A 26,838-nucleotide genomic window follows, 5' to 3' on the forward strand; every position below is an offset into this window, starting at 1 on the left:
AGGTGGGCCGCGCAAGGAGCTGGGGAGGAGTGGGGGCCGGGGGTGGGTGGGTCCAGCCGGGCTGGGGCCGAAAGCCAAACTCCCCCGCGCCCCCATCCCCACGTGGCCCCGCACAGCCAATGGCGCGGCCCCCGGAGGGCGCCCTCGGGGCGGGAGGCGGCCCCCCGACTGGCCCAGGCCCCCTCCCAACCTGAACTTCGTTTTTATAAACGTCCCGCGAGGAGCTAACCTGTTGGAGGGCGGGCGGGAGGAAGGCGGGAGGCTCTTAGAGGGAGAGAGGAAGAGAGGAAGAGGGCGGGAGCGAGCGAACTAGAGAGAAAGGAGAGGAGGGAGGAGGCACGACGAGCCATGGTGTCCTGCGCGGGACCCGGGCCCGGGCCGGGGCCGGGCCAGGCCGGGCCATGAGCCGCGCGGCGAGCTGGGACATGGACGGGTTGCGGGCCGACGGCGGAGCCGCCGGGGCCGCCGCGGCCGCCTCCTCTTCCTCCTCCACCTCCTCCTCGGTGGCGCCAGCGCCCGGCCAGTGCCGCGGCTTCCTCTCCGCACCGGTGTTTGCCGGGGCGCACTCCGGGCGTGCAGCTGCTGCAGCGGCGGCAGCGGCGGCGGCGGCGGCAGCGGCCTCTGGTTTCGCATACCCAGGGGCGTCTGAGCGCGCGGGCTCCTCCTCGTCGTCGTCATCCTCGGCTGTGGCCGCCGCCCGCCCTGAGGCTCCCCCAGCCAAAGAGTGCCCCGCGCCCGCTCCCGCCGCGGCCGCTGCAGCGCCCCCGGGCGCCCCAGCACTGGGCTACGGCTACCACTTCGGCAACGGCTACTATAGTTGCCGCATGTCGCACGGCGTGGGCTTACAGCAGAATGCTCTCAAGTCGTCCCCGCACGCCTCTCTGGGAGGCTTCCCAGTGGAGAAGTATATGGACGTGTCGGGCCTGGCCAGCAGTAGCGTACCGGCCAACGAGGTGCCCGCGCGCGCCAAGGAGGTGTCTTTCTATCAGGGCTACACGAGCCCCTACCAACATGTACCCGGCTACATCGACATGGTGTCCACCTTCGGCTCCGGGGAGCCTCGGCACGAGGCGTACATCTCCATGGAGGGCTACCAGTCCTGGACCCTGGCCAACGGGTGGAACAGCCAGGTGTACTGCGCCAAGGACCAGCCTCAGGGCTCCCACTTTTGGAAGTCGTCCTTTCCAGGTAGGGGCCAAGGGAGAAAAGGGGAGGCCAGGAGGGATGAAGTGAGAGACAGAGAAAGAAAGGACCAAGAGTGTAGGCCTCTACTAGGGAGTGGGCGCCTATCCTCCACGACTGCCGAGTGAAACAGAATTTGCCCTGTTGGTGAGAAATCTGTAAATTACTCCTTCGATTTAATCTGTCTCTCTCACACCCCTTTCCTTCTTGTGTGAGTGGGTACACACGCATTTGCGTGTTTTTCTCTTAAAGTTGAGGGTCTTTGCGTGCCCTTTGCTCTAGGCCTGGTCCCCCCACCCCCACCCCAAAGGGGCCTTTTTCTAAGATGCATCACAGAGCTGGGCCCAACTTATCAAGGACATGACTGCCCCAAAGCCACCACTAAAGCTTCTTAGAGCCTACAAGCTCCAAACACAAGGACACAGGAAATCAATGTTTGAGCAAAAGATCTAGATTGTTGAGTTTTTGTTTTGCCTTTTTTTTTTTTGTCTGAGAATGTGCGTGTGTGACTGGCTTATGCAAAAATTGCCCATGTGAGTGTCCCCAATAACCACACCATAAAATTGCAGGCTTGTTTAGATACCGATTGGAGAAACCATGATGATCCATCAATTTGGCCTTTGCTTTGAAGTGCAAATAATCTTTTTTTAATAATGCGTAAATAATATGTCTGTATAAATAATAATAAAGTGTAAACAGCCTGGCTTTCTTTACTCCCTGCACACAGGCACACACCCAAAACACACACTCCCTAGCTGGGTTCTCCAGATACACCAGTCTAATTTTTTCGTTGCTGTTGTTTTATACCAGGGGATGTGACTCTGAATCAGCCAGACATGTGTGTCTACCGACGTGGGAGGAAGAAGAGGGTGCCCTACACCAAACTGCAGCTCAAAGAACTGGAGAACGAGTACGCCATTAACAAGTTCATTAACAAGGACAAGCGGCGGCGGATCTCGGCTGCCACGAACCTATCTGAGAGACAAGTGACCATTTGGTTTCAGAACCGCAGAGTGAAGGACAAGAAAATCGTCTCCAAACTCAAAGACACTGTCTCCTGATGTGGCCCCAGTTGGCCCCAGAGAGTTTAAATGCCTTCAGTTGTCTCCAAAAGACCTTTTGAAAGACTTGAATATGTATTTAATTCCTGCCCCTGCCAATGATGGCATATTTTGTGAATTGTTTTTCTCTCTTCCTCATATCTGGCTCTAAAATCTTTTGCTACCAGACTTTGTAGTTCTGTTTGTTCCTTGCTTATCATTGTTCCCCTCCCCCTTGTCTAGGTTTATTTTTATGATGTTTTAATGTTCTGTTTCTCCCTCCAGGCCAGTATAAAGGACTTGAACTATTTTTGAATAATCCCCCCCAAATGAAGTCTGATTCTAGGGTTTTGTTTTTTGAATCACTTTATATGTCTCTTTCCAGCACTGATGATCTTCATAATCTATTAAGGCAGAACGAATTGCAGTCATTCATATCCTGCAATTGGGTAATTGAATCATTAGCTCTGAGCCTTTCCCCTGAGACAAGTGGAAACAGCCCTGGGCAGGCAGTGCTCTGGGGTCACCCGGAAAGTCTAAAAACAGGAGGCTGAAGTTACTGTGATGGCTTTAAAAGCAGCTACCTTATTAAATAGGGTTTGTTTCGATATTGGAATGAAGACAATCTTTCTAACTTTGGGTCTTTGAATTGCTGTTTTAGTTGTACAGTTTTAATACACCTTACAGACTTGTGCTTATATAATCTTTTAATTTGTAAATTAAACTTTAGATGCAGACATTTAAATGACTGCAGTTGTCAGAGTAGCCCATGGATGGTATTAATGGACCCGTTGGCCTTGGCCTCTGGTCTGTGGGACTGGGGTTAACACAGTCTCCTCAATCCCCTGAAAGAGGACACATCAATGTGGCCATGGGTGGGAACTTTTATCCAAAAATCAGTGAGGAACTTGAGTGTTTGAACAAATGCTTTGATCCTCTCTTGGAGCTTCAAAACATCTAACAAAAGCAAAAAATGTGAAGCTCTAAGGTTCATGAAGAAAAAAAAGAGATGTTTTCCTGAAACTACTTTTAAAAGTGCTGCTTATTTATACAGCTGAGATTATTTTTATGGATGCAATGTCTGTAAGCTGGAATACATGAACAGTGCTTCAGGCATTTAAAAATCACTTTTTATACCTAGGGAGATGCAAATAAACAGAACTCTTTTGTTCCCTCTGAGTCTCTATACATTTGTTTTCTTTTTTCAAACTTGTGTTGCTTCTAGAAACTACTCTTATTTATTATAAAATCTTACTGTACTGAACACTTCCCTACAGATGAAGGAAATTCAATATCAGATTTGTCTTTGAAACCTCCAAGCTCCCCACTTATGCTATCCCCCCCCACCTTTCCCTATGGCTCTAATTTAAATAGAGATGTCTTTAAATGAAGCTATATTTCGCGGTGTCTAAAATTATATTTTTTTTACCAGACCACCTCGAAAAAACATCTCCAATAAAATTTTACTTCTCTTTCAATATTATCAATTTATTCAAATAGTTTTATTTACTTGTACACTAATACGTATGCATAGGAAAACTTGCTCACTTGGAAGTTTTTGACCTGGAAAGGCGTTGTAAATATCTGTCCCAGGAAGGTCCTGAAATAAGAAAGACATATCCATATTTGGCAATCGAAAAAGAAACATTTCAGGCTTATCCGATATCCCATTCTCTGGCAGCTTGCACACAGCAATTGACTAGTGAAACCATAATTATACATGCTACACCTCTAGACGCAAATTTTAGGCACTACGAACTTTCTCTTTGAAGCCTTTTTGTCACTTAGGAAAATGGTCACCGAGGAACAAGATGATTCGTCTTTGCGCCTGGGGCAATTTAGTGATTGCTAACTTTTAATTTAAATCCAGATTTTTAAAACTTCATACAACCTTAAACTCTTGAAGGGAGGATTTCCTTATGGCTATGCAAGAGAAAGTGCAGAGATACAAGATCCGGGAGCCGCTTTCGTTTTCCCTAGCCCAGCTTGGTTTCTTTCATATCTTAGAGCCGACTTCAGGAGACCAGCTTCGTTTTAATTAAGGATAAAAGAGAGAAGAATAAGAAGCAGAAACAGAAGCAGCAGCAGCAGAAGAAGATGAAGAAGAAGAAGGAGAAGGGGAAGAAGAAAAAGAAGGGGAAAGTGATTGTGATTCAATCTCTAGAGAAGAAATAATCCCTGAAAATGGGGCCAAACCGCTCCGGACCTTCCTATTCCGGGAGAGTCACTAACGTTTTCTCGGTTCCTCTCACAAGACGTGTTTTCATCTGAAAAGGGCCTGTTTTCTCTTCCCCATCGCGCGCTCTCTCTCTCTCTCCTCTCTCTCTTTTTAATTCCAGATTTCAGGGCCATACTCCATTTCCCAGGTCCATTTCTCAGCTTTCCCATCCTGGGTAAGCCGGGATTGCCTCCGCTTTTTTCCTTTCATCTGTAGTTTGCTTGTCAGTTTCCTTCCGTTAAGAGAAATAGGTTTGCTGGAGATTAAAACTGCGCTCAAATGCACTCCAGACGGCTAAATGGCTGAATAACAGATAAAGACTTTGCTATTTATGTCGCGTTCCTTTTGTATTCCATATTGCGGAGAACGTAGAGGAGCTGGTAGGTGGCGGTGGGGCTGGAGGGGAGGGCCACGGTGAGCCCGGGAGGCGGAGAGAGCTCGGAGAGAGGCCTTTCCTTCTAAGAAACCTGGCAGGGTTCGAGCGCCGCCGGTGGGGAACCGAGGCCCGCGCATCTAAGCTTAGTACAGGAAGCGAAGGTGGCGTTGGATTCAGCACGCGCGGACAGACAAAAGCGCGGCCGTGACGCTTGCCTGCGTCCGGCAGCTTGCCGGGTCCCTCCAGCTCTGCTGTCCCGGTCAACCTTGCCGTCCGGATCTCCAGCTCTCCGAGTGACTCGGCCGAGTCTGGCAGCGGGCCATAACCGCGCGGCGCTGGTGACCCCTGGCCGGTCGCGCCGCCCTTCACTGTTGATCTTGACCGCGCGGCCGCACCTCTCCAGGCATGGAGCACGCTCGCCATCTCCTGGGCGGTCGGCGGCATTGGCTGAGCTCGCAGTTTAGCTCCGCGACCAAAGCCTCTTTTCCCATTCCCTCGCTCACCGGCCAAGTCCCATGTCCCCTGCCCTCCCCCCTCCCCCACGCCCTGAGCTCCACTCATCCGACCTTGCCTGGAGGACCTAGAAAGTCATAAACCCAGGAGATGAGGTGGGGCGGCTGGGTTCTATTATGTGTCAAAGTGCGTCGGAGGGAGTCTAAGCTCTTCCAGTCTTTTCTTTTTCTCACTTAGTTCTTTTCTGTCTTTAGTCCCGAGAGGCAACTCGCTGCCTTGCAGCTGTCCAAGGGTCCGGAGGAAACACCCCTGAGCTTGGAAACACTGGGGAATCTTTGTGCCCTGAGCCGAGAGGAGCAGACACTGCAGCCGGGTAGGGACATATCCCTGAAGCCGGGTGGGGACATATCCCGGGGCGCCTCAGAAACAGAGCGGTCTCCCCAAAATGCGAGCTAGGGCCCCGAGACCTGGGTCCCCTAACTCCCTGGGAATTGGAGTTGAAGTTCGTGCCTACACCCTCCTGAAAGGATTGGGAGAGGGATCCAGTCTAAGCCTGAGCTTCTAAAGAAACTCTGGTGGGAGCACTGTGGAGCCCCTGATTTGCCCACACCACCCCACTCCACCCCACCCCCACCCTAGAGCAGGAGGAAGAGGCTCATTGCGTTCCCCAGAGTCGCCCAATTGGTCGCCATAACTCACACAATAAAGTCGCAGCGCGGTGGTCAGCCTTGCCCTCCGGCGGCGCCTGTGTGGTCTCCGTGCTGGAGCTGGCGGCTCTAACCAATTCCAGCTTGGCTCAGGGGCCGCAGGGCCAGCTGCAAGCTGAGTTGGGCGTCCGCCACGGGGTCGCTGGGGGTCTTGGGACCAGAGGCGGGAAGGGAGGACCCGGGCCTTTCCGCCAGACTAGACAGGAGGGCCAGTGGCGGGAGCTGTTCACACTGCTGGCGGCGGTTGCTGACGGGGTTGGGGGGCGGGGAGGGCTGTCCTACCCGCCTCCCTGTTCGCGGGACCTGCAAACCTGCCAGCAGCCCGTGTCCCTGCAGGCGCTGAGCCAAGAAGGGCGGCTAGTGGGCGGCCTCGATGTGCCCGCCTGTTCCCCGGCTCGGTGGCTCTGGCTCTTCTGCCCTTCCGCACCGGTCGGGGAGGCCGTCCTGCATTGCCAGCCATGGGTGGCTGAACACCTTGGGATCTGGTTTGCAGGATGTTGTCACCAAGGTTACTCCTGGCGATATAAGAAACATAGCATTTGGCCACGATTGGCCAATCGAGGTGCCTGGTCCTCAGGCCGACATCCCTCGTGGACCTGGATGGAGATTTCCCTAGGAGCAGAAGCCCTGGCCATGGGGACTTGGCACCTGGAGTGAGAGTTAAGCCTCCTTCCTGGGTGCAAAACTTTAGCAGAATTTGTGAAGACTTTCTTCGCCTTCAGCAAATCTCTGACCCTGTACTTGCACTTCTATAGGGAAAGGGGGGCAGGAGTTGCATTGCTCATGGCTAGAGGCCGAGCTGGGCGCCTGGCAAGCAAAAAGGCGCACTTTGCTGGAAAGGCCTCAGCTGCAACTTACAGCGGGAGAAGCAAGCCGGGCCCAAGTGGCGGGCTGGAGTGCGGAGCCAAAAGCCAATCAAGACCACGAAGAGTCCCAAGGGACGCTGAGCAAAAGCGCCCTCTAACCAATGCTCCCATCTCTTGAAGCCGTACCCGAAAACTCCCAGAGGAGTCGCCTTCGCTCAACATGCCCGGACTCTGCCCGGCAGCCCTGCCGTTCGCCATCGAATATTGCTGGTGTTATCATAATACCCTGAAGGGGGGGAAAAGCAGGTCGGGGGATGTAGGCGGTGCTGAAATGACCGGCTTTGAAGAACCTGCAGGCAAAGTTTCGTCCAATCGTCTGAGCCTGTCCTCTTATTCCCTGTTGTAACTAAATACTGCTGCAAGCGCAGCCGAAGCCCTTTGTTGGAGATGTGTGAGCGCAGTCTCTACAGAGCGGGCTATGTGGGCTCGCTTCTGAATCTGCAGTCGCCCGACTCTTTCTACCTCTCCAACCTGCGGCCGAATGGAGGCCAGTTGGCTGCCCTTCCCCCCATTTCGTACCCGCGCGGCGCGTTACCCTGGGCCGCCGCGCCCGCCTCGTGCGCGCCCGCGCATCCCGCGGGTGCCACCGCCTTCAGCGGCTTCTCGCAGCCTTATCTGGCGGGTTCTGGGCCTCTTGGCCTGCAACCCCCGGGCGCCAAGGATGGGCCCGAAGAGCAGGTCAAGTTCTACACGCCCGATGCAGCTGCTGGGCCGGAGGAGCGCGGCCGTATGCGGCCATCCTACGCCTCCGAGTCTAGCCTGGCCCCCTCCGCCGCTGCCCTCAAAGCCGCCAAGTACGACTACATGGGTGTGGGCCGTGCGGCGCAGGGCTCCGCGGCCCTGCTTGAGGGGGGCCCTTGCACAGCAGCCGGCTTCAAGGACGACGCCAAGACCCCGCTCAACTTGAACATGACAGTGCAGGCGGCCGGCGTCGCTTCTTGCCTGAGACCTTCGCTGCCCGACGGTAAACGGTGGCCACGCTCCCCAGGCCGGTTTGGGCCGGGATGGGAGGTGGGGTACAGGGGAGAGCGTGTCGGGAGAGGAAGTAGCCAGGGGCGGGCAGGCGGCAGGGAGCGGGCAAGGCTGACTCGGGTTGGGGCTATGTTGCAGGCCTGTCGTGGGGGGCGGCCCCGGGGAGGGCCCGCAAGAAGCGGAAACCCTACACGAAGCAGCAGATTGCCGAGCTGGAGAACGAATTCCTCCTGAACGAATTTATCAACCGGCAGAAGCGCAAGGAGTTGTCCAACAGGCTGAACCTCAGCGACCAGCAGGTCAAAATCTGGTTCCAGAATCGGCGCATGAAAAAGAAGCGCGTGGTACTGCGTGAGCAAGCTCTGGCTCTCTACTAGCCGCGTCAGAGGCCGCGGCCCGGCCCGGCCTGGCCTAGCCTTTTTGGCCAGGCCATGGACTGGGGAGCTGGGGTTTTCCCTTGGGCCCTTTCTCAGCTGATTCTGGGTACCCTCACACTCAGTTTCCAGTCCCGGAAGCCACTAGGAGATTTCGAGACAAGGCTAGTCCGGCCTCCGCTCTTTCCCCTCTCTCTGAGCGGCGGGTGAGGGCGTGCAAGAGTTGCAGCGTAACCTTGGCCTTGAGTCTTCTGCGTGGAGTTCTCGTGTCACCTGTTCTGCCTCTTGGCTGGGACACTTGCACCCAGCGCTCAATCTCGCTGCTACCTTGTACATGGATTTTTCTGCTTCCACCTGGTTAGTCTTCCTTTCCCCCTTCTTTCTAGCCCTTTCCGCATTTAGTAGACATCTAGCCAGAGCGTAGAGTGGAAACGAATTCAGAAAGGTCTCGGAGCAGAGCGGAAAGAGCTGCGGACACGTTTGGGATTCTCCGCTGCCGCAACCCCTGAGGCAAAGTCGGGATCTCGAGTGAGGAAGGAAAGGGCGCATCCCCACCCCTCCCGTCTGCCTCGGCCGGTTTGGGAGGACAAAGGCCGCCCTAGACCTTCAGACTTCGGGAGAAAAGCGGGAAAGAGGGGCGGGGTGGCCTGACGAACTCGGAGACACCTCGGAATGCGGGCTGGGCTAGCCGCTCCAGCTGGGCCAGAGACTTCTTCCTGGGAATAGGACTGGGTAGGCTGGGAGTCCAGGACAAACTGCAACCTCTAGACAGGACTGGCAAATTCTCCTACTTCTAACACCTCTTCATACATGCCTAGGCTGAGTCCCTGCACCCTGTAACTGGATCCCCAGCCTGCTGTGCTGAGTTCTGGTGAGGGGAGCTGCTGGTCTGTTTTGAGGCTCCTTTTCATAGGGAAAGATATGGAAGAAGAAGAGGAGAGGGAAGGGAGGAAGGGGAGGGGGGATCCTCTGCTCCCACTGTAAATATGGCTTTCGCTGCACGGTAGGGAAAGGCGTCCACATGTATTTCTATTTTGAATTACCTTAATGGGCAGCAGCCAGGAAAGAGAGACAGAAGCTCCTCCACCAGTCAGGGGCATGAAAGGAGGGTGCTCAGTTTCTCAGCCTGTTGTTGCTGCTCTTAACCAAGCAGAGAGGACCAGAAGACCCCTCTTCACCCTCTGTACCACCTGTCAACTCCACCAGAGGCCCAGGCACCATGCCCTTTCTAAGGCAATATCTGGCCTGCTTCAGCAGTAGCCCAGGGCCTGCTAGGCTTGCCCTGTGGAGGCTGGAGTTCCTGAATACCCAGCAGGGTTTGTTCTGGGTGTGCTTGAGTATCCATCTTTAACTTCAGTGAACCCAAATCTCCAACAGTCCTGTCTCCATCCCAGGATCTTCTCTCTCCCCTTTTGAGAAGCAGTGCCCCCAACTCCTAGCAAGATGTACAACAGCCCAGAAATTGGGGATTCCTTCCCAAAGTCCAATTATTTCTTTTGCAGTGGATGTCCAGGGTCTCCTGGAATGGGCACTTCACAAGGAAACCTGAGCCTCAGCCCGACAGACCTCAGTTGACTGTTTAAACTGATTGCATTTTCTCTGCTATCTGGAAGCCATCATGCAAGTTTTGTTGTGTTTTGATTTCATAAAATAATAATAATAATAGCTTGTATATATTGGACACTTGGAGATCTTTGAGTGGAAATAAATATCCAGTGCCCAGCAAGCAATAGGGGGCTGATGTTGATTTTTCAAACCACCTCTGGTTCCCTCCCAGTGTTTCTCAGGCCACCAAATTCGTTTGCCTTTCCCAGTTGTTGTTTCATGGTGGGTGTTGACTGTTCATTAAATGAGAAAATGGCTTCCAAGGCATGCAGGGAACTGTGTATAAAGGCCTATGAACAAAATGAGTATGAAACATTTGGGGGGGGGGCAATGGGCAGATGTGAGTATGCTCACACATTGAGAGGACCCTGGGCTTGCTGTAGGCCATGGCTTTGGTGCCTTGCCTAAATTCACAAACTTCTAAGCTCGCTGGTATCAGGCAGGCTGCCACAATTTGAGATTCCTCAGACTTCAATACAAAAACATCTTTCCCAAGTTTTGATTGGGCTTCTTTGGAACAGGCTGTGTCCTACAGAAATCCCCAATCCTGGCACTGCAGCTGGGTGTCCACCAGATTGCTCCTTGGGAAATGTGGCCTCTAACCTAGTAAGGCTGCAGAGCCTTTAGCTCAGGCCCAGAAAGACATGAGCCTGTGAGGTACTCACGGTCCTCTTGCAACACCAGCTCACTCGGAAGAGGCAGCTGGTGAATTGCTGGCTATTAGCAAGAGAGAGAATTAGCAAAACTGCTAACTCTCTAATACCGAGTGCTCAACGTTACAATTTCCCTTCCCTGAAATGAACTTGATGCATATTTTAAAATATATTTAAACCCTCCTTTAAAAAATATACATATATCTATACACATACACACACAAAATGGAGTTTGAAAGAAAGGAGAGGGGGGAGAAAGAAAGAAAGAAAGAAAGAAGGAAAGAGAAAGAAAAAGAGGCTACAGAGGCCTATCCACAGAAATCTTTCCCCACCTGGCACGGCGAAGAGAAGCCGGGCACCCGGCGTCGGGTCTCTGGGTCTGCGTTCGGAGGTCTGCCTCCTGGAAAACAACTGGACAAAGGCGAAGGCCGCACTCAGACCTCGGGTGCCGAGAACTGGGAAAAGGACAAGGAAACCGGACTTAGGCCTAGGCCCTAAGACAACAGGCAGAGGCCTTTTCTTTTCAAAATATGCCATTAAATCACACCATTTCCCGTTAGCCTGGGGTGTGTATGGGGAAGGAATAGTCACGGAGACCACTCCCCAAAGAGAATTAAATTATTCTAGGTGCAAACGCTTGTCTGTCGGTTGGGGGTTCAGGAGTGTTTGTCAAATCTTTCCCCTCTACCGATCTGCACAAATACAAAGACGACGGTGTCCTCTCTCACTCCCTAGCCAAGAACCCGGCTGGGATTCGAAATCGCGGCGAAATTCGTAAGAAACAAACGCCGGAGAGAAATGATGCTGAAATCTGAGTGCTCAACATTCCGTCACACAAAGGCAAACGCGTCCTCCGAAATGCCGGAGTCCACGCGGTCCTCTTGGTCAAGGAGAAGGTATTAGGAAGAGAGAAAAACGGCCTTGCCTGGCACTAAGTCGGTTGCGAGCTCACAGCGCGGACCGGGGTTCACTTTTAAGGCCTGGGGGCTCTCCCCTGGGGAGGCGGGCTGGGGAGGCTTCCGGGAGGCTGGCGGGCAGAGGAGAAATCCAGAACCGTTGTAAATATTCATGTCTGCGTGGGGGCGGGGGTACGTCTCCACCCGGTCTGTCCCAGAGGCATCCACCCCCTTCAGTGGGGGAGGGAGGGCACGGCGCCTGTCTGACCGTCCTTGCACAAAGGTGATCTTCCCACATTTTTGTTCTCCAGTCGCTTGACTTGAGGAGCGGGTCCCGAGGACTCTGCAGGGAAGGGACTGGGACTGGATGTTTTTCCCTCGTTTCTCTTCTTTCATTTCCTAAAAGAGCATAAATAATTAAAGTTTGGCAGGGAAGAAAAGCTTTCTTGCAGAACTGTAGTGGCAATAAATGAAATGACTCAGAATCCCTTCCCCAGTCAGCTTTTACGAGAGCTGCCAGACAGTGTCTGTTCACGTTCTCCAGATACCAGGGGCGCCCTGACAAAGTTAAGGTCAAGTTAGTGTCTTATCTTGGGTGGTTCAAAAATACCGCATCGCGTCGTGGCGCGGAGCTGAAAGCTACCGCTCGCCAAGCTACTGGCTGCGCTCCGAGGGCCCTGGTGCGTTCTCTGAGCTTCGGGTGGGGCCGTGCAGGCGGATGACAAGGCCACAGCGCTGGGGTCTTCACGGTAGGTTCTCGACTGGGACGCGCGGGTTGGGAGGCTGCGGTTTTCCCTGGGGTTCAGGGCAAGGACCAAGGAGGAGGCTGGGGCTTAAGGACGAAGCGGGCTGGGCCCTGAACGAAAGCCTGGGCTTGTGGGGTGGGGGCGGGGGTCCACGCAAACGCGAGGAGAGGAGCCCGCCGCCCCCTTCCCCCCTGCACCCGCACGGCGCTGCAGATGGCGCACCCTCCCCCGCCAAAGCGCGGCTCCCGCCGGAGCAGCCGTCGCCATGTCGTTGAACTTGAATGGTTTGTTCTCCCCATTTCCTTCTTCGGTGGTCAGCGGGCTCCACTTGGGGGCGGCGGACTGCTTGCGCCCCACCCTGTGCGGCGAGCAGAGAGAAGGTGCGGGGGAATTTTGCGCACTCCCAGACGCAGAGGGACGGGGTCTGGGGGCCCTGCCGCTATTGCCCTGGGTCCTGAGCAGCCGTAGGGCCAGCGTGCAGCGTCCGGGGAGCCATTTTAGAAGAGAGATTCAGGGGTGTCGACCACGAGCCCTAAAGAGAGAGGCTTGGGCCAGGGATGGAGATGAGGAGGCAGATGAGTGTGCCGGGGGTCTAGCCTGAGGAGAAGGTGCAGGCTGGAATCTGGGAGGGGGTGCCAACTGCGGGGAGGGGATAGACCAGGACGAGCAGTTCTGGGTAGGGGGAGGTTTGGTGCCCTCCAGTCCCCACCGACCTGTTTGCGCCGCGTGAGGGGAGGGAAGCAGAGGGGGGAGGGGCGGAGGACGGAGAGAGGGAGGGAGAAAGAAGGGAGGAGAGAGGGGAAGGGAAAGGGAGTCGGCCTGAAAATAGAAATTAGACCCTACCACCCGTCTTTTCTCTTTCGGTCTGCACGGTGGGCAGAGCGCACGGCTCGGGCTCTGCGGCGGTTGGCGGGGAAGGCAGCCCGCCGCACAGCCAACGCCGACTGCCCCGGGCATGGGGCTATTGCCAAGGCCCCAGTGCTGCGACTGCCTGGGCAGAGGAACTCTGGAGAGAGGGGCAGCCTATTGTCCTGCGTTCTGGGATTTGAGTTTGGGCAGCTACTTTCGAAGAGACTGATTTTACTGTTGAAAAGCGCCCGCTCTCCCCGAGGCGGGAGCCCAGGCCTCGCCTGGACCCCTGGGCTGGGAAAGCGGGACGCAGCAGACGCCTAGGAGAGTGAGGACTTGGGGCAAGTGGATGGAGGTGACCGAAGAGTCCGCTTCTGGGCCGGGTGACGCAGAGGGACTCGAGCGGGGAGGCAGGCGATGCCGAGAGCCCCCCCGAGAGCGAACGGACCTCCCCGGGGGCTGCAGTGCGGGTGCCGGCCCAAGGGCTCTGGAGGAGCCTTGGGGAGACCAGGCTTGGACACGCCGACCTTGGCCGGGCTCCGAGGCAGGGCAGGGGCTGGGTGTCAGGCGGCCTGGTCCCAGGCCAGACCGGGAAGAAGGAGTGAACTGGCAGAGGCGTCGGTTGTTGGTCCCTTGTGGGGGGCGAGCCGAGGGTCGGGCATCCTCAGAGCAGGACTCCAGATCCTTTTGTTAACCAGAACCCTTCCCCACACCCTCAGCTTCCAAGGCTGAGATCTCCGGCCGGCCACCGGGTCTCAGCTGGCTGAGCTCCCTCCTCAGTTCAGCGTTGGGCGAAAGCAGAGAGCAGACACACAGAGAGAGAAAGAGACAGTGACACACAGCTTAAGGGAGAAGAGGAGAGGATAAGGAGATAAAGACAGAGAAAAAGAGGAGAAGAAAGTAGGGGAGAGGAAGGAAGAGGGAAAAAGAAAAGGAGAGAGGTGAGACTTAGAGAAGAGGAGAAAGAGAAGGGAGAAAATTGGAGAGGGAGGAAGGAGACAGGAGAGGACAGAGAGAGAGAGTAAGGAAACCAAAGAAGAGGAGAGAGGGTGAAAGGGTCGGGTGGGCAAAGGCCCTTGTCGAGGTGAGCGACGGGAAGTGGTTTGGCAGGAAAGGTTTGGCATGGGGTTTTCCAGTAAGACACTTGCGCCTGGGCGGGGGTGGTGGTGGTGGTGGTGGTGTCAAAAGCAGAGAGAGCCAAGTTCCTCCGCGGTGAAGGCGCCAGGCCAAGAATTATGTAAATCAGGGCTCCCCGCGCCCTGGAGAGCTGCGCAATTACGCCCCTTGAACAAGAAGCAACAAGCTCCAGGCCAGCGAGCCACAGAGGGTGGCAGAGTCGTGGGGGAGGGAGCGGCTGCAGGAAGGGTGGGGGGTGGGAACCTCACACCCTCACACCTATTCCCCTGCAACCCGGGTCGGGGCTCCCCCCTCCGCTCGCCGCTTCTTTCCCTTCCCTTTTCCTCCCCCCTCCTCCCCCTCCCTCCTCCTCCCCGCCGGCCTCAGTCCGCGTACTTAAAGCAGCGCGGGAGGGCGGGTGGCCCGGCAGGGCGGTGGCAGATACACCCAGCGGTGGCAGCCGCCGGAGACGTGCAGGTGACCGGCCTGCGGCTCAGCCTGGTCAGGAGGCGCGCAGGGTGAGCTGGCGGGAGAGGGAAGGCGGTCCGCCCCCAGCGCGGGCGCGTCTGGGCGCCAGGAGCCGTCGCGGGGCGTGTTGGCGAGCGCTGATATAGATATAAGGACATTTCTTTCCATGGCGTCACGTGACATAATTACCACCAGAATCAATCAAGATGAATTGCACGTCAGCCCCCGGTGGGGATTTTTGCTTAGTTGATCCTGGCCCAAGCCTCTTGTGCAATCGATGGCTCAGGTTGGCGGCGCGGGGAGAGGCCGGGGGCTTGCCGGCGCGCACGGCGCGGAGCCATGAACGACTTTGACGAGTGCGGCCCGAGCGCAGCCAGCATGTACCTGCCCGGCTGCGCCTACTATGTGGCCCCGTCGGACTTCGCCAGCAAGCCGTCGTTCTTGTCGCAACCGTCGTCCTGCCAGATGACTTTCCCTTACTCGTCCAACCTGGCGCCGCACGTCCAGCCCGTGCGCGAAGTGGCCTTCCGCGACTACGGCCTGGAGCGCGCCAAGTGGCCCTACCGCGGCGGCGGTGGCGGCGGCGCAGGGGGCGGCGGCGGCGGTGGCGGCCCCGGAGGGGGCGGCGGCGGCGGCGGCGGCGCTGGGGGCTACGCTCCCTACTACGCGGCGGCGGCGGCGGCAGCGGCGGCGGCGGCGGCGGCAGCCGAGGAGGCGGCCATGCAGCGCGAGCTGCTCCCTCCCGCTAGCCGCCGGCCGGACGTGCTCTTCAAGGCGCCGGAGCCAGTGTGCGCCGCGCCCGGGCCGCCGCACGGCCCCGCGGGCCCCGCCTCCAACTTCTACAGCGCCGTGGGCCGCAACGGCATCTTGCCGCAGGGCTTCGACCAGTTCTACGAGGCGGCGCCTGGGCCCCCATTCGCCGGGCCGCAGCCTCCGCCGCCGCCCGCGCCGCCGCAGCCCGAGGGCGCCGCCGACAAGGGCGACCCCAAGGCGGGGACTGGCGGGGGCGGGGGCAGCCCCTGCGCCAAGGCAACCCCCGGCTCAGAGCCCAAGAGGGCAGCGGAGGGCGGCAGCAGCGACGGCGAGGGCACCCCGGGGGAGGCGGGAGCCGAGAAGAGCGGCAGCGCAGGTAGGCACCGCGCGCGGGCAGGACGGGGCTCGGGGCGGGGGGGGGGGGTGGTTGGCGGCGGGGGCCTCCCTCTGCTTGCGCCGTTTTATGTGCCCCTTTATAAGCGTTCGAAGGGGTTTATACATCCTATAAGATTTCCCGGGCCGTTGTAAAGCGTGTTTACGATAGGAAACCAATTTAGGTGGGCTTAAGGTAGACTTCGAAGAGGACATTAATCGCTGCAGAGAGTTTTTTTTTCCCCCCCAGTTTGGGGGTGGGGTGGGGTAGAGTCTATGAAGGGAGGGAGGATTGATTTCCAGCCAGTTTGTGAGAGCGGACACCCAACCCTCCTGCTTTTAAGGGAGGGGAGTGGGGAAGTTTGATCCTTGAACTGGACTTTATCCAAGCCTCGGGCTGACGCGCGCCGCTGGAATCGAGCAGATGCCCCGGCGGGCGCTCGTGTCTCTCTCCCTCTGAGTTCCAGCTCCAAGTCTGCCTCGCTCTCCCTTCCCCACTTTGGTACCAGCCTTGCTCTGTGTGTGTGTGTGTGTGTGTGTGTGTGTGTGTGTCCGGGCGTGAACATACGTCCACGCTCGCACTCTCTCCTCTGCCCGCCCATATATCATCCCCCACGACGCAGGCAGGGAGGGCCTTTCAGCGGCGGCAGGGGACGACCCCAACGGGCTGGGGCCTGGTCCTCCCGCGGTGGCCCGGGCGGGCGGGGGTTGGCAGGCAAGTGGCCTCTCTCATCCCTCTGGTCTCTTTGCATTGCAGTGGCCCCTCAGCGGTCCCGGAAAAAGCGCTGTCCCTACACCAAGTACCAGATCCGCGAACTGGAACGCGAGTTTTTCTTTAACGTGTACATAAACAAAGAGAAAAGACTCCAACTCTCTCGGATGCTCAACCTCACTGACCGGCAAGTCAAAATCTGGTTCCAGAATCGCAGGATGAAAGAAAAGAAACTGAACAGAGACCGTCTGCAGTATTTCACTGGAAACCCCTTATTTTGAGAGCTCCAGGACACATCCCCGTCCCCCGACCACCACTCGCCCACTCTCCTCCCTACCAGCCTGCCCTCCGCAGGACCAATGTCCTTGGGTTTAATGACACCTCTTCTCTGTGGAACTCCACGATTCCTTCCCACGGTCAACTCAGGACCTCCCAGCGACCACTGCAGCCTGCGGACGAGGCCGGGGACTTGGCCGAGTGGATCCTAATGAGGGGAAAATGGTAAATGCAAACGTCGCTTTACAAATTTTACCGCCAATGTGCTGTTGTTCCCCCTCCCCCCTCCGAGTCCTCCTGGGGACGCGGCGGGATTTGTAGGGAGTTAGCCCGCGAGGCTAGAAGGCGCGGTGTTTTGTGCTGAGCTTAGAGACCCCAACCATCCCCCTCGGTGAACGCAGATTATTTAAACTCCGGGAAATGTACCTTTGGTCTGTCATATCACGGCATGAGCCACTGTCTTTGTGTGTGCGAATAAACAGTTTCTAGTAAAATGGAGGTTACAGCTTCAATGCACTGTATGAATTTTCCCCTTTGAAGAAGTTTAGTGCCCCATTAGGTTATTTTAGTGACCAGAATCCTCCTCCCCCATGCAAACGAAAATTAATATCGTTAAAATAAAGATTGTCCCCCCTCCCCCAATCTGGGCTACACTGCCTTTTAAAATCACTTTAGCGACGAATTTCCGAATTAATGATGTGGCTCAGTCCTGCTGGTGCTGTCTTCTCCAGGCTGCAGGAACCTAAGAAGCAATTGCCTCCCCCAGTCTAGTGAATTTGGAATTTCTGAAAGGATAAAAACCATTAAAAAAAAAAAACGATTAGAAAATCCAAATTCACTCCTAAAAGGTGTCAAGGAGTCAGGATCCCAAAGAAAGAAAGAAAGAAAAAGTAAGAAAGAAAGAAAGAGAGAGAGAGAGAAAGAAAGAAAACCAAAATTAGAACCTTCCATTAAAAAGGGGGGGGGTCGCCAATAGGAAGTTATCGGGGGTGAAGAGGAATTAAGGTCCTTGCTGGTGTCACAGCCGGCCTGGAGCAGGGAAGGTAAGCCCCTCCCTGGAATAAGGGCAGGGGCTTCTCACCACCTTTATCACTTGAAGTTAAAGAATGTAGTGAGGACGGCACTGCACTTTATGTTGCAGGGCCAGGTCAGGCTGTTTACAAAACCTTGAACTGTCTAGACAACACCATAAAAGCCAAAGTTCTAAACAGCTTAATTGGGTTATATTATACACCTTCTGGTGGGCCCAAAAGAGATTTCCGCAATGTGCAATAAACTGGAGGAGTGAGAAAAGCTTCTCTTTCTCTGAAAAGAGTAAAATGGATCTTATGACTCTTAAGTTCTCATAAACCCAAAGTCAAAAAATAAATCCATAAGATTCAGAGTACCCCGTGCATCTTCCAAGGGGGAAGCTTGCATTTCTACATGCAGAAACTTTTTAAATTGCCAAGTCTTTTTTTGAGAAGGAAAAACATAAGTGCATAAGTGTATGCCTTTGAACTTCCAAAATGTCAAGGTCATCACCTTTAACCTTTCTGAATAATTAGGTGCCTTAAGGTTCTTCTGTGATTTTCAACCACCACCCAGTCTCAAACACACATGCTTACACACACCCAGACTCCCCCACACATTTATAACCACACAGAATCATATGGGGGAGGGCTCACCATAAATCTAAGCAAATTCCTAATTTCAAGATCAATAACCTTAATTTCCCTTCAAACATTTGTGTAATTCAATAGTAATTGACTTCTTTTAAAAATACTGGTGATTAAAATGCCTTCCAGTGATGCTTTCAATACAGCTAGGAAATGCTGGGGGTGTTTGGGGAAGTAGCTTATATGTGGTCCCCTTTGCTCTACTGAAGAACCACAGTTTTTAAGGCAGGCATTTGAAAGAGGAAGTTATGAGCAGACTTACACCTTCTTTATATTTTAAAGCAAATTGTCACCCTGTCAAATAAATTATTGCACTTTCTATGATATGGGACAAAAGAAATACACACACACACACACACACACACACGTATATATTAAGCATCTCTCAACCTTTGGTAAAACATGAAATAGGAACAGAGCCTACAATTCAATAATTTCGTTCAGAAGGGGATTTCTTTGTTTGGAATTCTGGGCGTCCGTTAAAATGTCATTGCCCTACTAATATGATCGTACCAGGATCTTAAAACTGGTTCATTTCTTTCTTTCTCCATTTTTTTTTTTAATTGCGTCTAAATGTAGCGAGCTTGTGTATACACTTCTGTAGGCAAGCAGAAGCCTGAGCTATCATTTCCCGGTTGCAGGGCCCTGGAGAGCCACACGGGGGCGCGCTCACGTTCCAAAGCGACGTTTGGCCGAGAGGCCACTGTACCTTGTCTTTTCAATACTGTTTTCAAATAGGCAATCTCAGCCGTTTAGAAATAGGCGGCTGCTAAGGTGTTTGTTTGCAGTTTGTTTGTTCTAAGCAGCCATGAAATATGGGAAGTTGTATAAAGACGGAGAAAAGGGAGGAATTAGATTCCTGAACCAACGATCACTTAATCGTTGTCTGCTTACAGATAAAGCTCTTGCAAAAATAATATCTTGGCATAACCTGGTGGTGTGGAAGTGAGATTTTTAAAGAGAAATATGTGCATTATGAAACAGGCCATGGCCACTGCGAGTTAATTAAATTAGGGAAAAAATCGGTTTACTCGTTGGTTTGATTCTCCAGAGCGATGAGAGGTAGGACACCCCACCTCCACACCCCCAGAGCCGTGTTTGCCCTGTTTGCTTTCTCCTGGCTTAGGATGATTAGATGGCTTTTGTTTAAGATAGATCAGGGCGCCGGCAACTTAGCTGAGTATGGTTCCGGAAAAACAAGACGCATCGGGGACTGAGGGGGGGCATTCTAGGCAAGGGAACCCCTGGCGGTGCCTGGCAGCGCGCGGCGCTATCCCTGACGATCCCGAGGCGCCGACAGGACTATGGTTTGGGACTCCCAGGCCAGGGTGGGTTGCTGCGGCTTCGGGAATCTGCAGGCTGCCTCGAGAAACATTTCTATTCCAAGGCATTGCAGATCCCAGAACGGATTTGAAGCAAACGGGCTTTGCCTTTGACAAAAGCCAGGTCATCCTTCCAAGTTGCCCGGCAGCCAGTTTGATTTTGGCACCGGCATTCGGGAGCAGTTTTCTCGCCGCGTGCACCCCAGCAAGTCTCCTGACATTGGGGAAGGCCTGTGTCCCTGCCCGCGGTACAAGAGGGAGGGAAAGGGGCTTCAGGGCGTGGGCCGCTCTATGCAATGGTGTCTGCCTCTTCTTCCCCGAAGTTCGCTGTGAAAGCGCCGGCAGCCCTTCGGAATTAGCCCCAGCCTCGTGGGCTCCGCTGTCTCTGTCTCCCGCGCCTCAGGAGCTAGGCCAAAGGCCCTGGACCCGCCCGCCCATCAGTGCCCGGGAGCTGGCACCGGCTTGCGCGAGGGCCGGGGCGCCGTGAGCCCCCTGGCAAGGCGCCGGCGAGAAGCGCGTGTATTCCTCGCCGGCACCCCCGGCTCCCGCCTGTCAGATCGCGGGTCTGGCTTAGCTATTGTAAATTGACCTTTCCCGGGCCAAACGGGGGTTTCAGTCTTCATGGGATGAGAGCCCCCTTCAAATGTCGTTGTTTCTCTTTAGGGGGCCCCAGCGGCGGAGCATCTGGTTGTGTAGGGTCCCTTGGCCTTGGCCGGCAACCTTCTGCGAACCATGGCTGCTCCACCGGTCAGCAATTCCCGGCTGCGCCCAGGATGGGCCTGAGGAGGGCTAGGGGATCGCACCAAGGCCTCCGGGAGTCGCAGATTCTGTCCTCTCTACCGTTTAGATCTTGCAGGGCTCAGGGAGGGTGACCACTGATACTGAGGCGCCTAGGTCTTAGATCGTGAAGTAAACGAGAAATGCGCAAAATTGGAGTCTCTAGTGTCTGTAAGAGAAAGAGGCTCCTGGGCCGTTGGCCCTTTTGCACATCTCCTTAGACCCCTCACAGCGTTGGTGGCTTCACCAGCCTTCCCATTTGCCCTCTGGGTTTCTCTTCACCCTGGCGGGGAGGTACATGATGCAACCCAAGGGGCGCCCTGGGGAGGCCGCTTTTAATTTGTTCTCCGCCCCCGCTGTCCCCAAAGAATGCTCCAGACATGAAGCCTGGCTCAGGGCCCTAATTTAGGGTGATCCTGGGAGCCCCCGGGGTCTGCTGAGGCCCTTGGCTGCCGCTCCTATTTCCAGAGACAGGAGAGTGTACACACAAGCCACTTCTTGATTGCAAATGCTAATTTCTAACTAAAGCGACCCTTTTAATTTTTCCCTGGAAAGAACTGTGCCAGGGAGAATGGCGTGGTGGTGCAAATATGGGTGTTCATCTCCTTTATGCTGCAATATTGATTTATTATTAATGGTAACTGCTTCAACTGATCTAAAGATGATCGAAAACAGTAGCTATATTAAATACTCAGAAGCAAAATAAAGGCTGGCCTCTAAAGTCACTGTCTTTTCATTGTTTGCTTCATCTCAGCCTTAGGGTCTTAGGCAAATCCATCCTCCCCGCCCGGATCATTTTCTTTTATTATTTCTATTTTGCTTGATTTTTTATGAAAAAATCTTTCTGAAAATTTGGCAGACTTTGGCCTCAAGGCCTTCAAGGATTGAAGGCAAAAACTGGGGGATGACAATTTTTTAAATAAGAATTTTTTGAGAACGGATTCGAAAACATACTTTTTTTTTTCTGTGAGTGTAGATGACCCATATTAAACCAAATCCAACATAGGGGTGACTTTGAGCTTGGTGGCCTCTGGGAGCTGACACCTAAAGACTCCCAAATTCCGGAGACAGATCCTGCCAGCTCCACGAAGGATCGGTTATTTTTATCCCAGACGTTTTCTTCACATATAAATAAAGATTATGAAAGGGCATTTGATGGGCATAAAATTCCCGATTAGATTGAACATCCTTGCCGCGCGCGTGGGATAGGGAGAATTGGGTAACCGTGTTCCGGGCAGCCCGCCTGGTTGAGATGCAAAGGGGCGATAGCGCTGGAGCGCCAGGCTGGCGTGCTGGCGCCTGCCGCGAGCGCGTGCAGCGGGCACTTTGTCCAGCCCTGGGCACGCTTACCCATGGCCCGGCTTATGATCTCGCGCTGGAGAAAGAGATTTCTGAGGTGCTGGTCACTGGATTTCAGCTTTGGACAGGAGCTTAGCAGACCAGAGTCGAAAATTGGATGTTTTTTTTTTTCCCTACCGCCCTCACCCACCCACCCCCAGCTTTAGAAACAGCCACCCCTAGAGAAAGGTAATGTTTAAACCACGGACTACGCCAGCATCCCTCAGCCTGAGCAGTTAGAGGCCCCAGGCTTTTAACCTGACAATGATGTTGTATTTGAACAGCTGCGTAAAGGTTTAAAAGGTCTGTCTCATTGCCACCGCGGAGTTTTTTAAAAGGGGTTATTGTTTAGATGAAGGCACTGCGAGGAGACAGGCAAACTGGCCGAAAATAGTGTTCAGCGCCTGCTTCCACCAGGCCAGGGGAGATTCTTTTTGGGGAGGGGGAACAAAGGGTTTGTCGGAAAAGGTTTTTGTGTAGGAGCCGGCTGGGCTACTCAGTACCCCCAGAACGCTGAGACGCGTTAATGACCATCGGGCCTCAAAGAAATGTTCTGCTGAGGCGAAAACCCGATTTGCCCACAAGTTCAGTCTCTGGGCCTGAAATCCAAGGCCAGCCCCTGCTTGGGCGAGTGTGGGGAGAGGAGAACAAGGATGCCCTTCCTGGACAGAGAGAACTGGTTCACGGTCAGAGTTTCTGGGGCCCTTTACCCCTCTCAGTTGCCTAGAATGGGACCTGGGAGTCCAAAGAACGTCTCCAGAGCCCTGGCCGACCCCTTGCCTAGGGCAAATCTTTGTAAATCAAGGTTAAAGCTCCCCGCTGCTGCCCCGAGGCCGGGGCTTCCGCCGGGGCGGCTCACTAGCCTGCAACCAGAGAAGGAGAGAGGAAGTTGTTGAAGTTTCTCATAAACCTCTGAGTTTCCATGGAGGTGGTGGTGGTTGTTCCTTAATGAGCTCGACCACAATCCCAGGCCAGATCCTCTTTATAGAACTTTCCCTCACCAAAGAAAACAGAGAACTACGATTCTCCCACTTCCTTTTTTTTCTACCCCCTCCTCTCCTACCCAAGCAGAACTCTGTCAAATAATTTTAGGAATCGCCCTTAACTATAAAACTCAACTTCTGACAAAAGTATGGCTTTTAATATTTGACGATTTGTGTTAAAACAAAAATTGACCTTGTTGGTTAGTAGTGAAGGGGAAAAATCAATAGTATAATTTTCAATAATTCATAAAGCGAACGCCATTATGCTAAATCTTAACTATTAATCTTATCCTGTACAAAGTCTCGATTGATTTGTTAATAAAATATCTTCCCGTGTGTGGCAACAGCGGGTATAACTCTTTAAAAACCTTCAGAAGCAAGAAAATTACCAAGTAGCCCAAGAATGTAGATGAGAATTTTATTGATCGCTCTGATTCTTCTTAATATGTATTAATAAATTCCACAACCTTTTGTACCTTACACTTGTCAAAAACCAATGCTTTTACAAAATCCATAAAAGGAAAACATTTTTCTTTGCAGAAGAACCGATTGACACCTTTGCATCCCTCTCTCTCCTGCCTGGCCCAGCCAGTTCCCGAAAACTTCTGGAGTCTGAGGGCGAGTTTTTCCCCTTTCCTTTGAAAATTTCTTTTCATCCTCTCTCCCTCCCTTCCTCTCTGCCTTCTGGTATCAGGGTGTAACAGGAAGGAAACCTCGGTTTCGTTCTCCCACTCGGAGCCCGGGGGACGCTTTGGCAGAGAGCGAACTGCTGGCGCAGGATTGTCTTCGGGCTGAAGGCTCCGGCGGCCTGGCCCGTAGAGGTCGGGATGTGGTTCCTCAGAGAGCCGAGGGCTCGGGCAGCCCGTCGGAGCTCAGAGGGGTCGAGAGTGGGCCAGGAGGGCCTAGTGAGAGAGCAGCGCCGGGTCCGGTCCCGTCCTCGGGACTCCGGGGCCGACCGGCTGCGTGGCCTCCTGGCCCTTGCTGTCCTTCTCCCCTCCGCTCCTCGGGATACCTTAGCCGCGTCTTTGCGCATTTTTGTTGTTGTTGCGTGTCCCCCCCCCCCCACCACCACCACCTTTGGACCTCTGGGGTGGGATGTCTCAGTGCCTGGGGAATCAGACACACCATCCGTGGCTGCCCGGTCCTAAATGAACCAGCCCGCGCCCCTACCCCTCACCCCGGCCCCGGCCCTGGCCCTTCCGTGAGCGCTCTGCCTGAGTGTGTGCGGGAAATGCTTCTGTGTGCTGGCTCCGCTGCTCTCCGGCTTCCCTCCCCGCGCTTGTCCTCCCGGAGGCCCCTGCGGCCGAACCTTTCCTTCTGCTGGTTAGGCCGGGGGGCCGGGGCGGGGGACGCGAGTGGGGCAGGCCGGCCGAGCGAGCCCCGGGGAGGCGGGCGGGCGGCGGCGGCGAAGAGCGCTGGGCCGGCTGTCTCCAGCGCGCACTATCGCGGGCGCGTAGTAGATGTCGCTGTTGTCCGTGCTTACGCGGCCGGCCGGCCGGGCTCGAGAGCACGTGACCCGCGAGGAGGCTGCGGCTCAAGGCCATTTTCAAATCTCATTGGCTTGGTTGTCATGTGGTCGGCAGAGGCATCCACAATTACACGGGGAATGTTTTCCTAGAGATGTCAGCCTACAAAGGACACAATCTCTCTTCTTCAAATTCCTCCCCAAAATGTCCTTTCCCAACAGCTCTCCTGCTGCTAATACTTTTTTAGTAGATTCCTTGATCAGTGCCTGCAGGAGTGACAGTTTTTATTCGAGCAGCGCCAGCATGTACATGCCACCACCTAGCGCAGACATGGGGACCTATGGAATGCAAACCTGTGGACTGCTCCCGTCTCTGGCCAAAAGAGAGGTGAACCACCAAAATATGGGTATGAATGTGCATCCTTATATACCTCAAGTAGACAGTTGGACAGACCCGAACAGATCTTGTCGAATAGAGCAACCTGTTACACAGCAAGTCCCCACTTGCTCCTTCACCACCAACATTAAGGAAGAATCTAATTGCTGCATGTATTCCGATAAGCGCAACAAACTCATTTCTGCTGAGGTCCCTTCGTACCAGAGGCTGGTCCCCGAGTCCTGTCCCGTTGAGAACCCCGAGGTTCCTGTCCCTGGATATTTTAGACTGAGTCAGACCTACGCCACCGGGAAAACCCAAGAGTACAATAACAGCCCCGAAGGCAGCTCCACTGTCATGCTGCAGCTCAACCCTCGCGGCGCGGCCAAGCCGCAGCTCTCGGCCGCCCAGCTGCAGATGGAAAAGAAGATGAACGAACCCGCGAGCGGCCAGGAGCCCGCCAAAGTCTCCCAGGTGGAGAGCCCCGAGGCCAAGGGCGGCCTGCCGGAGGAGAGGAGCTGCCTGGCTGAGGTCTCCGTGTCCAGCCCCGAAGTGCAAGAGAAGGAAAGCAAAGGTCGGTATGAGCAAAGTTGCCACCCCCGCGGGGCGCGCAGCCCGGGAACCGAGCGGAAAGGGAGCGTCCGGGTGCCCAGCGCCGAGCCCCGGGAAGCCGAGGCGAGCGCCCGACTGGGCAGGTGCTGTTCGTCCGGGCTTTTAGAGGGGTGATCCCTGCCCTGAGATGGTCTCCGCTTCTCCCCCGCTGCGCTGCCCTGGCTCTCCCCGCCTGTCCTGGCCCCACGCTGATGGCGCCTGGGCAGGGGAAGGGCTTGCAGGGTTTTATCGTTTTTTTCCTGAGCTAGACCTGAAACGCAACAAAAGAGCGCAAAGGAGACTTGCGGCTCGTAAACAGCCCCAGAGCCTCCTTTCTCCCGCTCAGATTTGCAGTCCCGGCTTTGCCTTGCGTCCAGTGATGATTTTACAGCGGTCCAAGCCACCGTGTTCGTGTTCAAATGTGTGCACCCCGCGTCCTGCGACCTTAGCGCGGGGTGGCGGGGGCGGTGAGAGGAGCGAGATGGCTGGGGCAAGTTGTCGCTTGGGCGGGAGAACAGTGCTCCCTGCCTTTGTGGGGCTAGGTAACCTTGGCTTTGTCTGGCTGGGGAAAGTGCAGCACGCATTACAATTCCTCTGCAAAGGGGGAAAAGGTGGAGGGGGAATGGGACCCGCATTGCCCACCTCACAGGGCCAGCCTTAGGGCTGGGCTGGGGCAAAGAGCTGGGGGCTCTGGCTTTTTGAGAAAGAGCCCTGCTCCTGAGTCTCTTCCCCAATGCCCAGAGGCGGGCCACAGTTGGGGCTACCTTCCTGGGGCAGTGCTTTTGTGTGAGGTTGAGAAAGCATGAGAATGCAGGAAATCTTGGGGAATGTGAAAATGCCCAGGCAGGGCAGAGAAGGTGTGCTAGCTTTCCTTCCTCAGATATCTTTTGAAGGAGAATGGGCACCTATAAACTTGGCTTTGGGGCACCCCGTGTGCTGAGGAGAGGTGGGGAAGAAGCAGCAAACTGGGGGACCTGAGGCTGCAGTGGGGTTGGCAGGCTTGTCCACGATGTGGCTTCTTCCACTCTGGCCCTCTTATGATCTGACCAGTTAGTGTTGCTGGTTGGATCCTGAAAAGTTTACTTACTATTGTACAAATGCTTTGTGCAAGTCAGAAAGTTAGAGAGGGAGAGAGTGGGAGAGAGGGAGAGAACGAATATGTATCACTTTGGGCATCCAGCTCTAATCTGGCATCACTTACAAGTCCGTTCCAGGGCCCACTTTGTGTACATAATGTTTAATACCAGCATTTACCAAAGCGGCCTGGATGCCAGCGGGGTCATGGCCAAGGGTACATTTGAACAAACTGAAAGAAAAAAATTCTTGATTTTATTTTCTTCTTCTCCTTTTAATTTTGTTAGAGGAAATCAAGTCTGATACTCCAACCAGCAATTGGCTCACTGCAAAGAGTGGCAGAAAGAAGAGGTGCCCTTATACTAAGCACCAAACGCTGGAATTAGAAAAAGAGTTCTTGTTCAATATGTACCTCACCCGCGAGCGCCGCCTAGAGATCAGTAAGAGCGTTAACCTCACCGACAGGCAGGTCAAGATTTGGTTTCAAAACCGCCGAATGAAACTGAAGAAGATGAGCCGAGAAAACCGGATCCGAGAACTGACCGCCAACCTCACCTTCTCTTAGGTTCGAGGCCTGGCGGAGGCCGGGATCTGAGAGGGGTCACCCGTTCTGGGGCCGA

At 54.6% G+C, this 26,838-nt stretch overlaps 4 protein-coding genes across 4 annotated transcripts; all 4 read left to right on the forward strand.

Moving 5' to 3' along the window:
* Nucleotides 1-401: 401 nt before the first annotated feature.
* On the forward strand, nt 402-2,243 carry HOXD13 (homeobox D13). The gene is made up of 2 exons (XM_037850322.1): nt 402-1,188; nt 1,993-2,243. Exons 1-2 carry the CDS (start codon nt 402-404, stop codon nt 2,241-2,243), a joined length of 1,038 nt encoding a protein of 345 aa, XP_037706250.1.
* Nucleotides 2,244-7,229: 4,986 nt separating this feature from the next.
* On the forward strand, nt 7,230-8,191 carry HOXD12 (homeobox D12). The gene is made up of 2 exons (XM_037850475.1): nt 7,230-7,806; nt 7,953-8,191. The coding sequence occupies exons 1-2, from the start codon at nt 7,230-7,232 to the stop codon at nt 8,189-8,191; spliced, it is 816 nt and encodes a 271-aa protein (XP_037706403.1).
* A 6,569-nt stretch (nt 8,192-14,760) lies between these two features.
* Nucleotides 14,761-16,827, forward strand: HOXD11 (homeobox D11). The gene is made up of 2 exons (XM_037849444.1): nt 14,761-15,650; nt 16,404-16,827. The coding sequence occupies exons 1-2, from the start codon at nt 14,861-14,863 to the stop codon at nt 16,637-16,639; spliced, it is 1,026 nt and encodes a 341-aa protein (XP_037705372.1). The 5' UTR covers nt 14,761-14,860; the 3' UTR covers nt 16,640-16,827.
* A 7,492-nt stretch (nt 16,828-24,319) lies between these two features.
* Nucleotides 24,320-26,838, forward strand: HOXD10 (homeobox D10). The gene is made up of 2 exons (XM_037849445.1): nt 24,320-25,127; nt 26,506-26,838. The coding sequence occupies exons 1-2, from the start codon at nt 24,383-24,385 to the stop codon at nt 26,781-26,783; spliced, it is 1,023 nt and encodes a 340-aa protein (XP_037705373.1). The 5' UTR covers nt 24,320-24,382; the 3' UTR covers nt 26,784-26,838.

This window comes from Choloepus didactylus, chromosome 9 (genome assembly GCF_015220235.1).
Source record: "Choloepus didactylus isolate mChoDid1 chromosome 9, mChoDid1.pri, whole genome shotgun sequence".
Lineage (NCBI taxonomy): Eukaryota > Metazoa > Chordata > Mammalia > Pilosa > Megalonychidae > Choloepus > Choloepus didactylus.

Bases quoted from the DNA above. Each gene is read 5' to 3' on its own strand.
- HOXD13 (XM_037850322.1), top strand. From the start codon at position 402: ATGAGCCGCGCGGCGAGCTGGGACATGGACGGGTTGCGGGCCGACGGC. The intron at 1,189-1,992 runs GTAGGGGCCAAG...GTTTTATACCAG, and splicing joins TTGGAAGTCGTCCTTTCCAG to GGGATGTGACTCTGAATCAG.
- HOXD12 (XM_037850475.1), top strand. From the start codon at position 7,230: ATGTGTGAGCGCAGTCTCTACAGAGCGGGCTATGTGGGCTCGCTTCTG. The intron at 7,807-7,952 runs GTAAACGGTGGC...GCTATGTTGCAG, and splicing joins GAGACCTTCGCTGCCCGACG to GCCTGTCGTGGGGGGCGGCC.
- HOXD11 (XM_037849444.1), top strand. From the start codon at position 14,861: ATGAACGACTTTGACGAGTGCGGCCCGAGCGCAGCCAGCATGTACCTG. The intron at 15,651-16,403 runs GTAGGCACCGCG...TTTGCATTGCAG, and splicing joins CGAGAAGAGCGGCAGCGCAG to TGGCCCCTCAGCGGTCCCGG.
- HOXD10 (XM_037849445.1), top strand. From the start codon at position 24,383: ATGTCCTTTCCCAACAGCTCTCCTGCTGCTAATACTTTTTTAGTAGAT. The intron at 25,128-26,505 runs GTCGGTATGAGC...TAATTTTGTTAG, and splicing joins GCAAGAGAAGGAAAGCAAAG to AGGAAATCAAGTCTGATACT.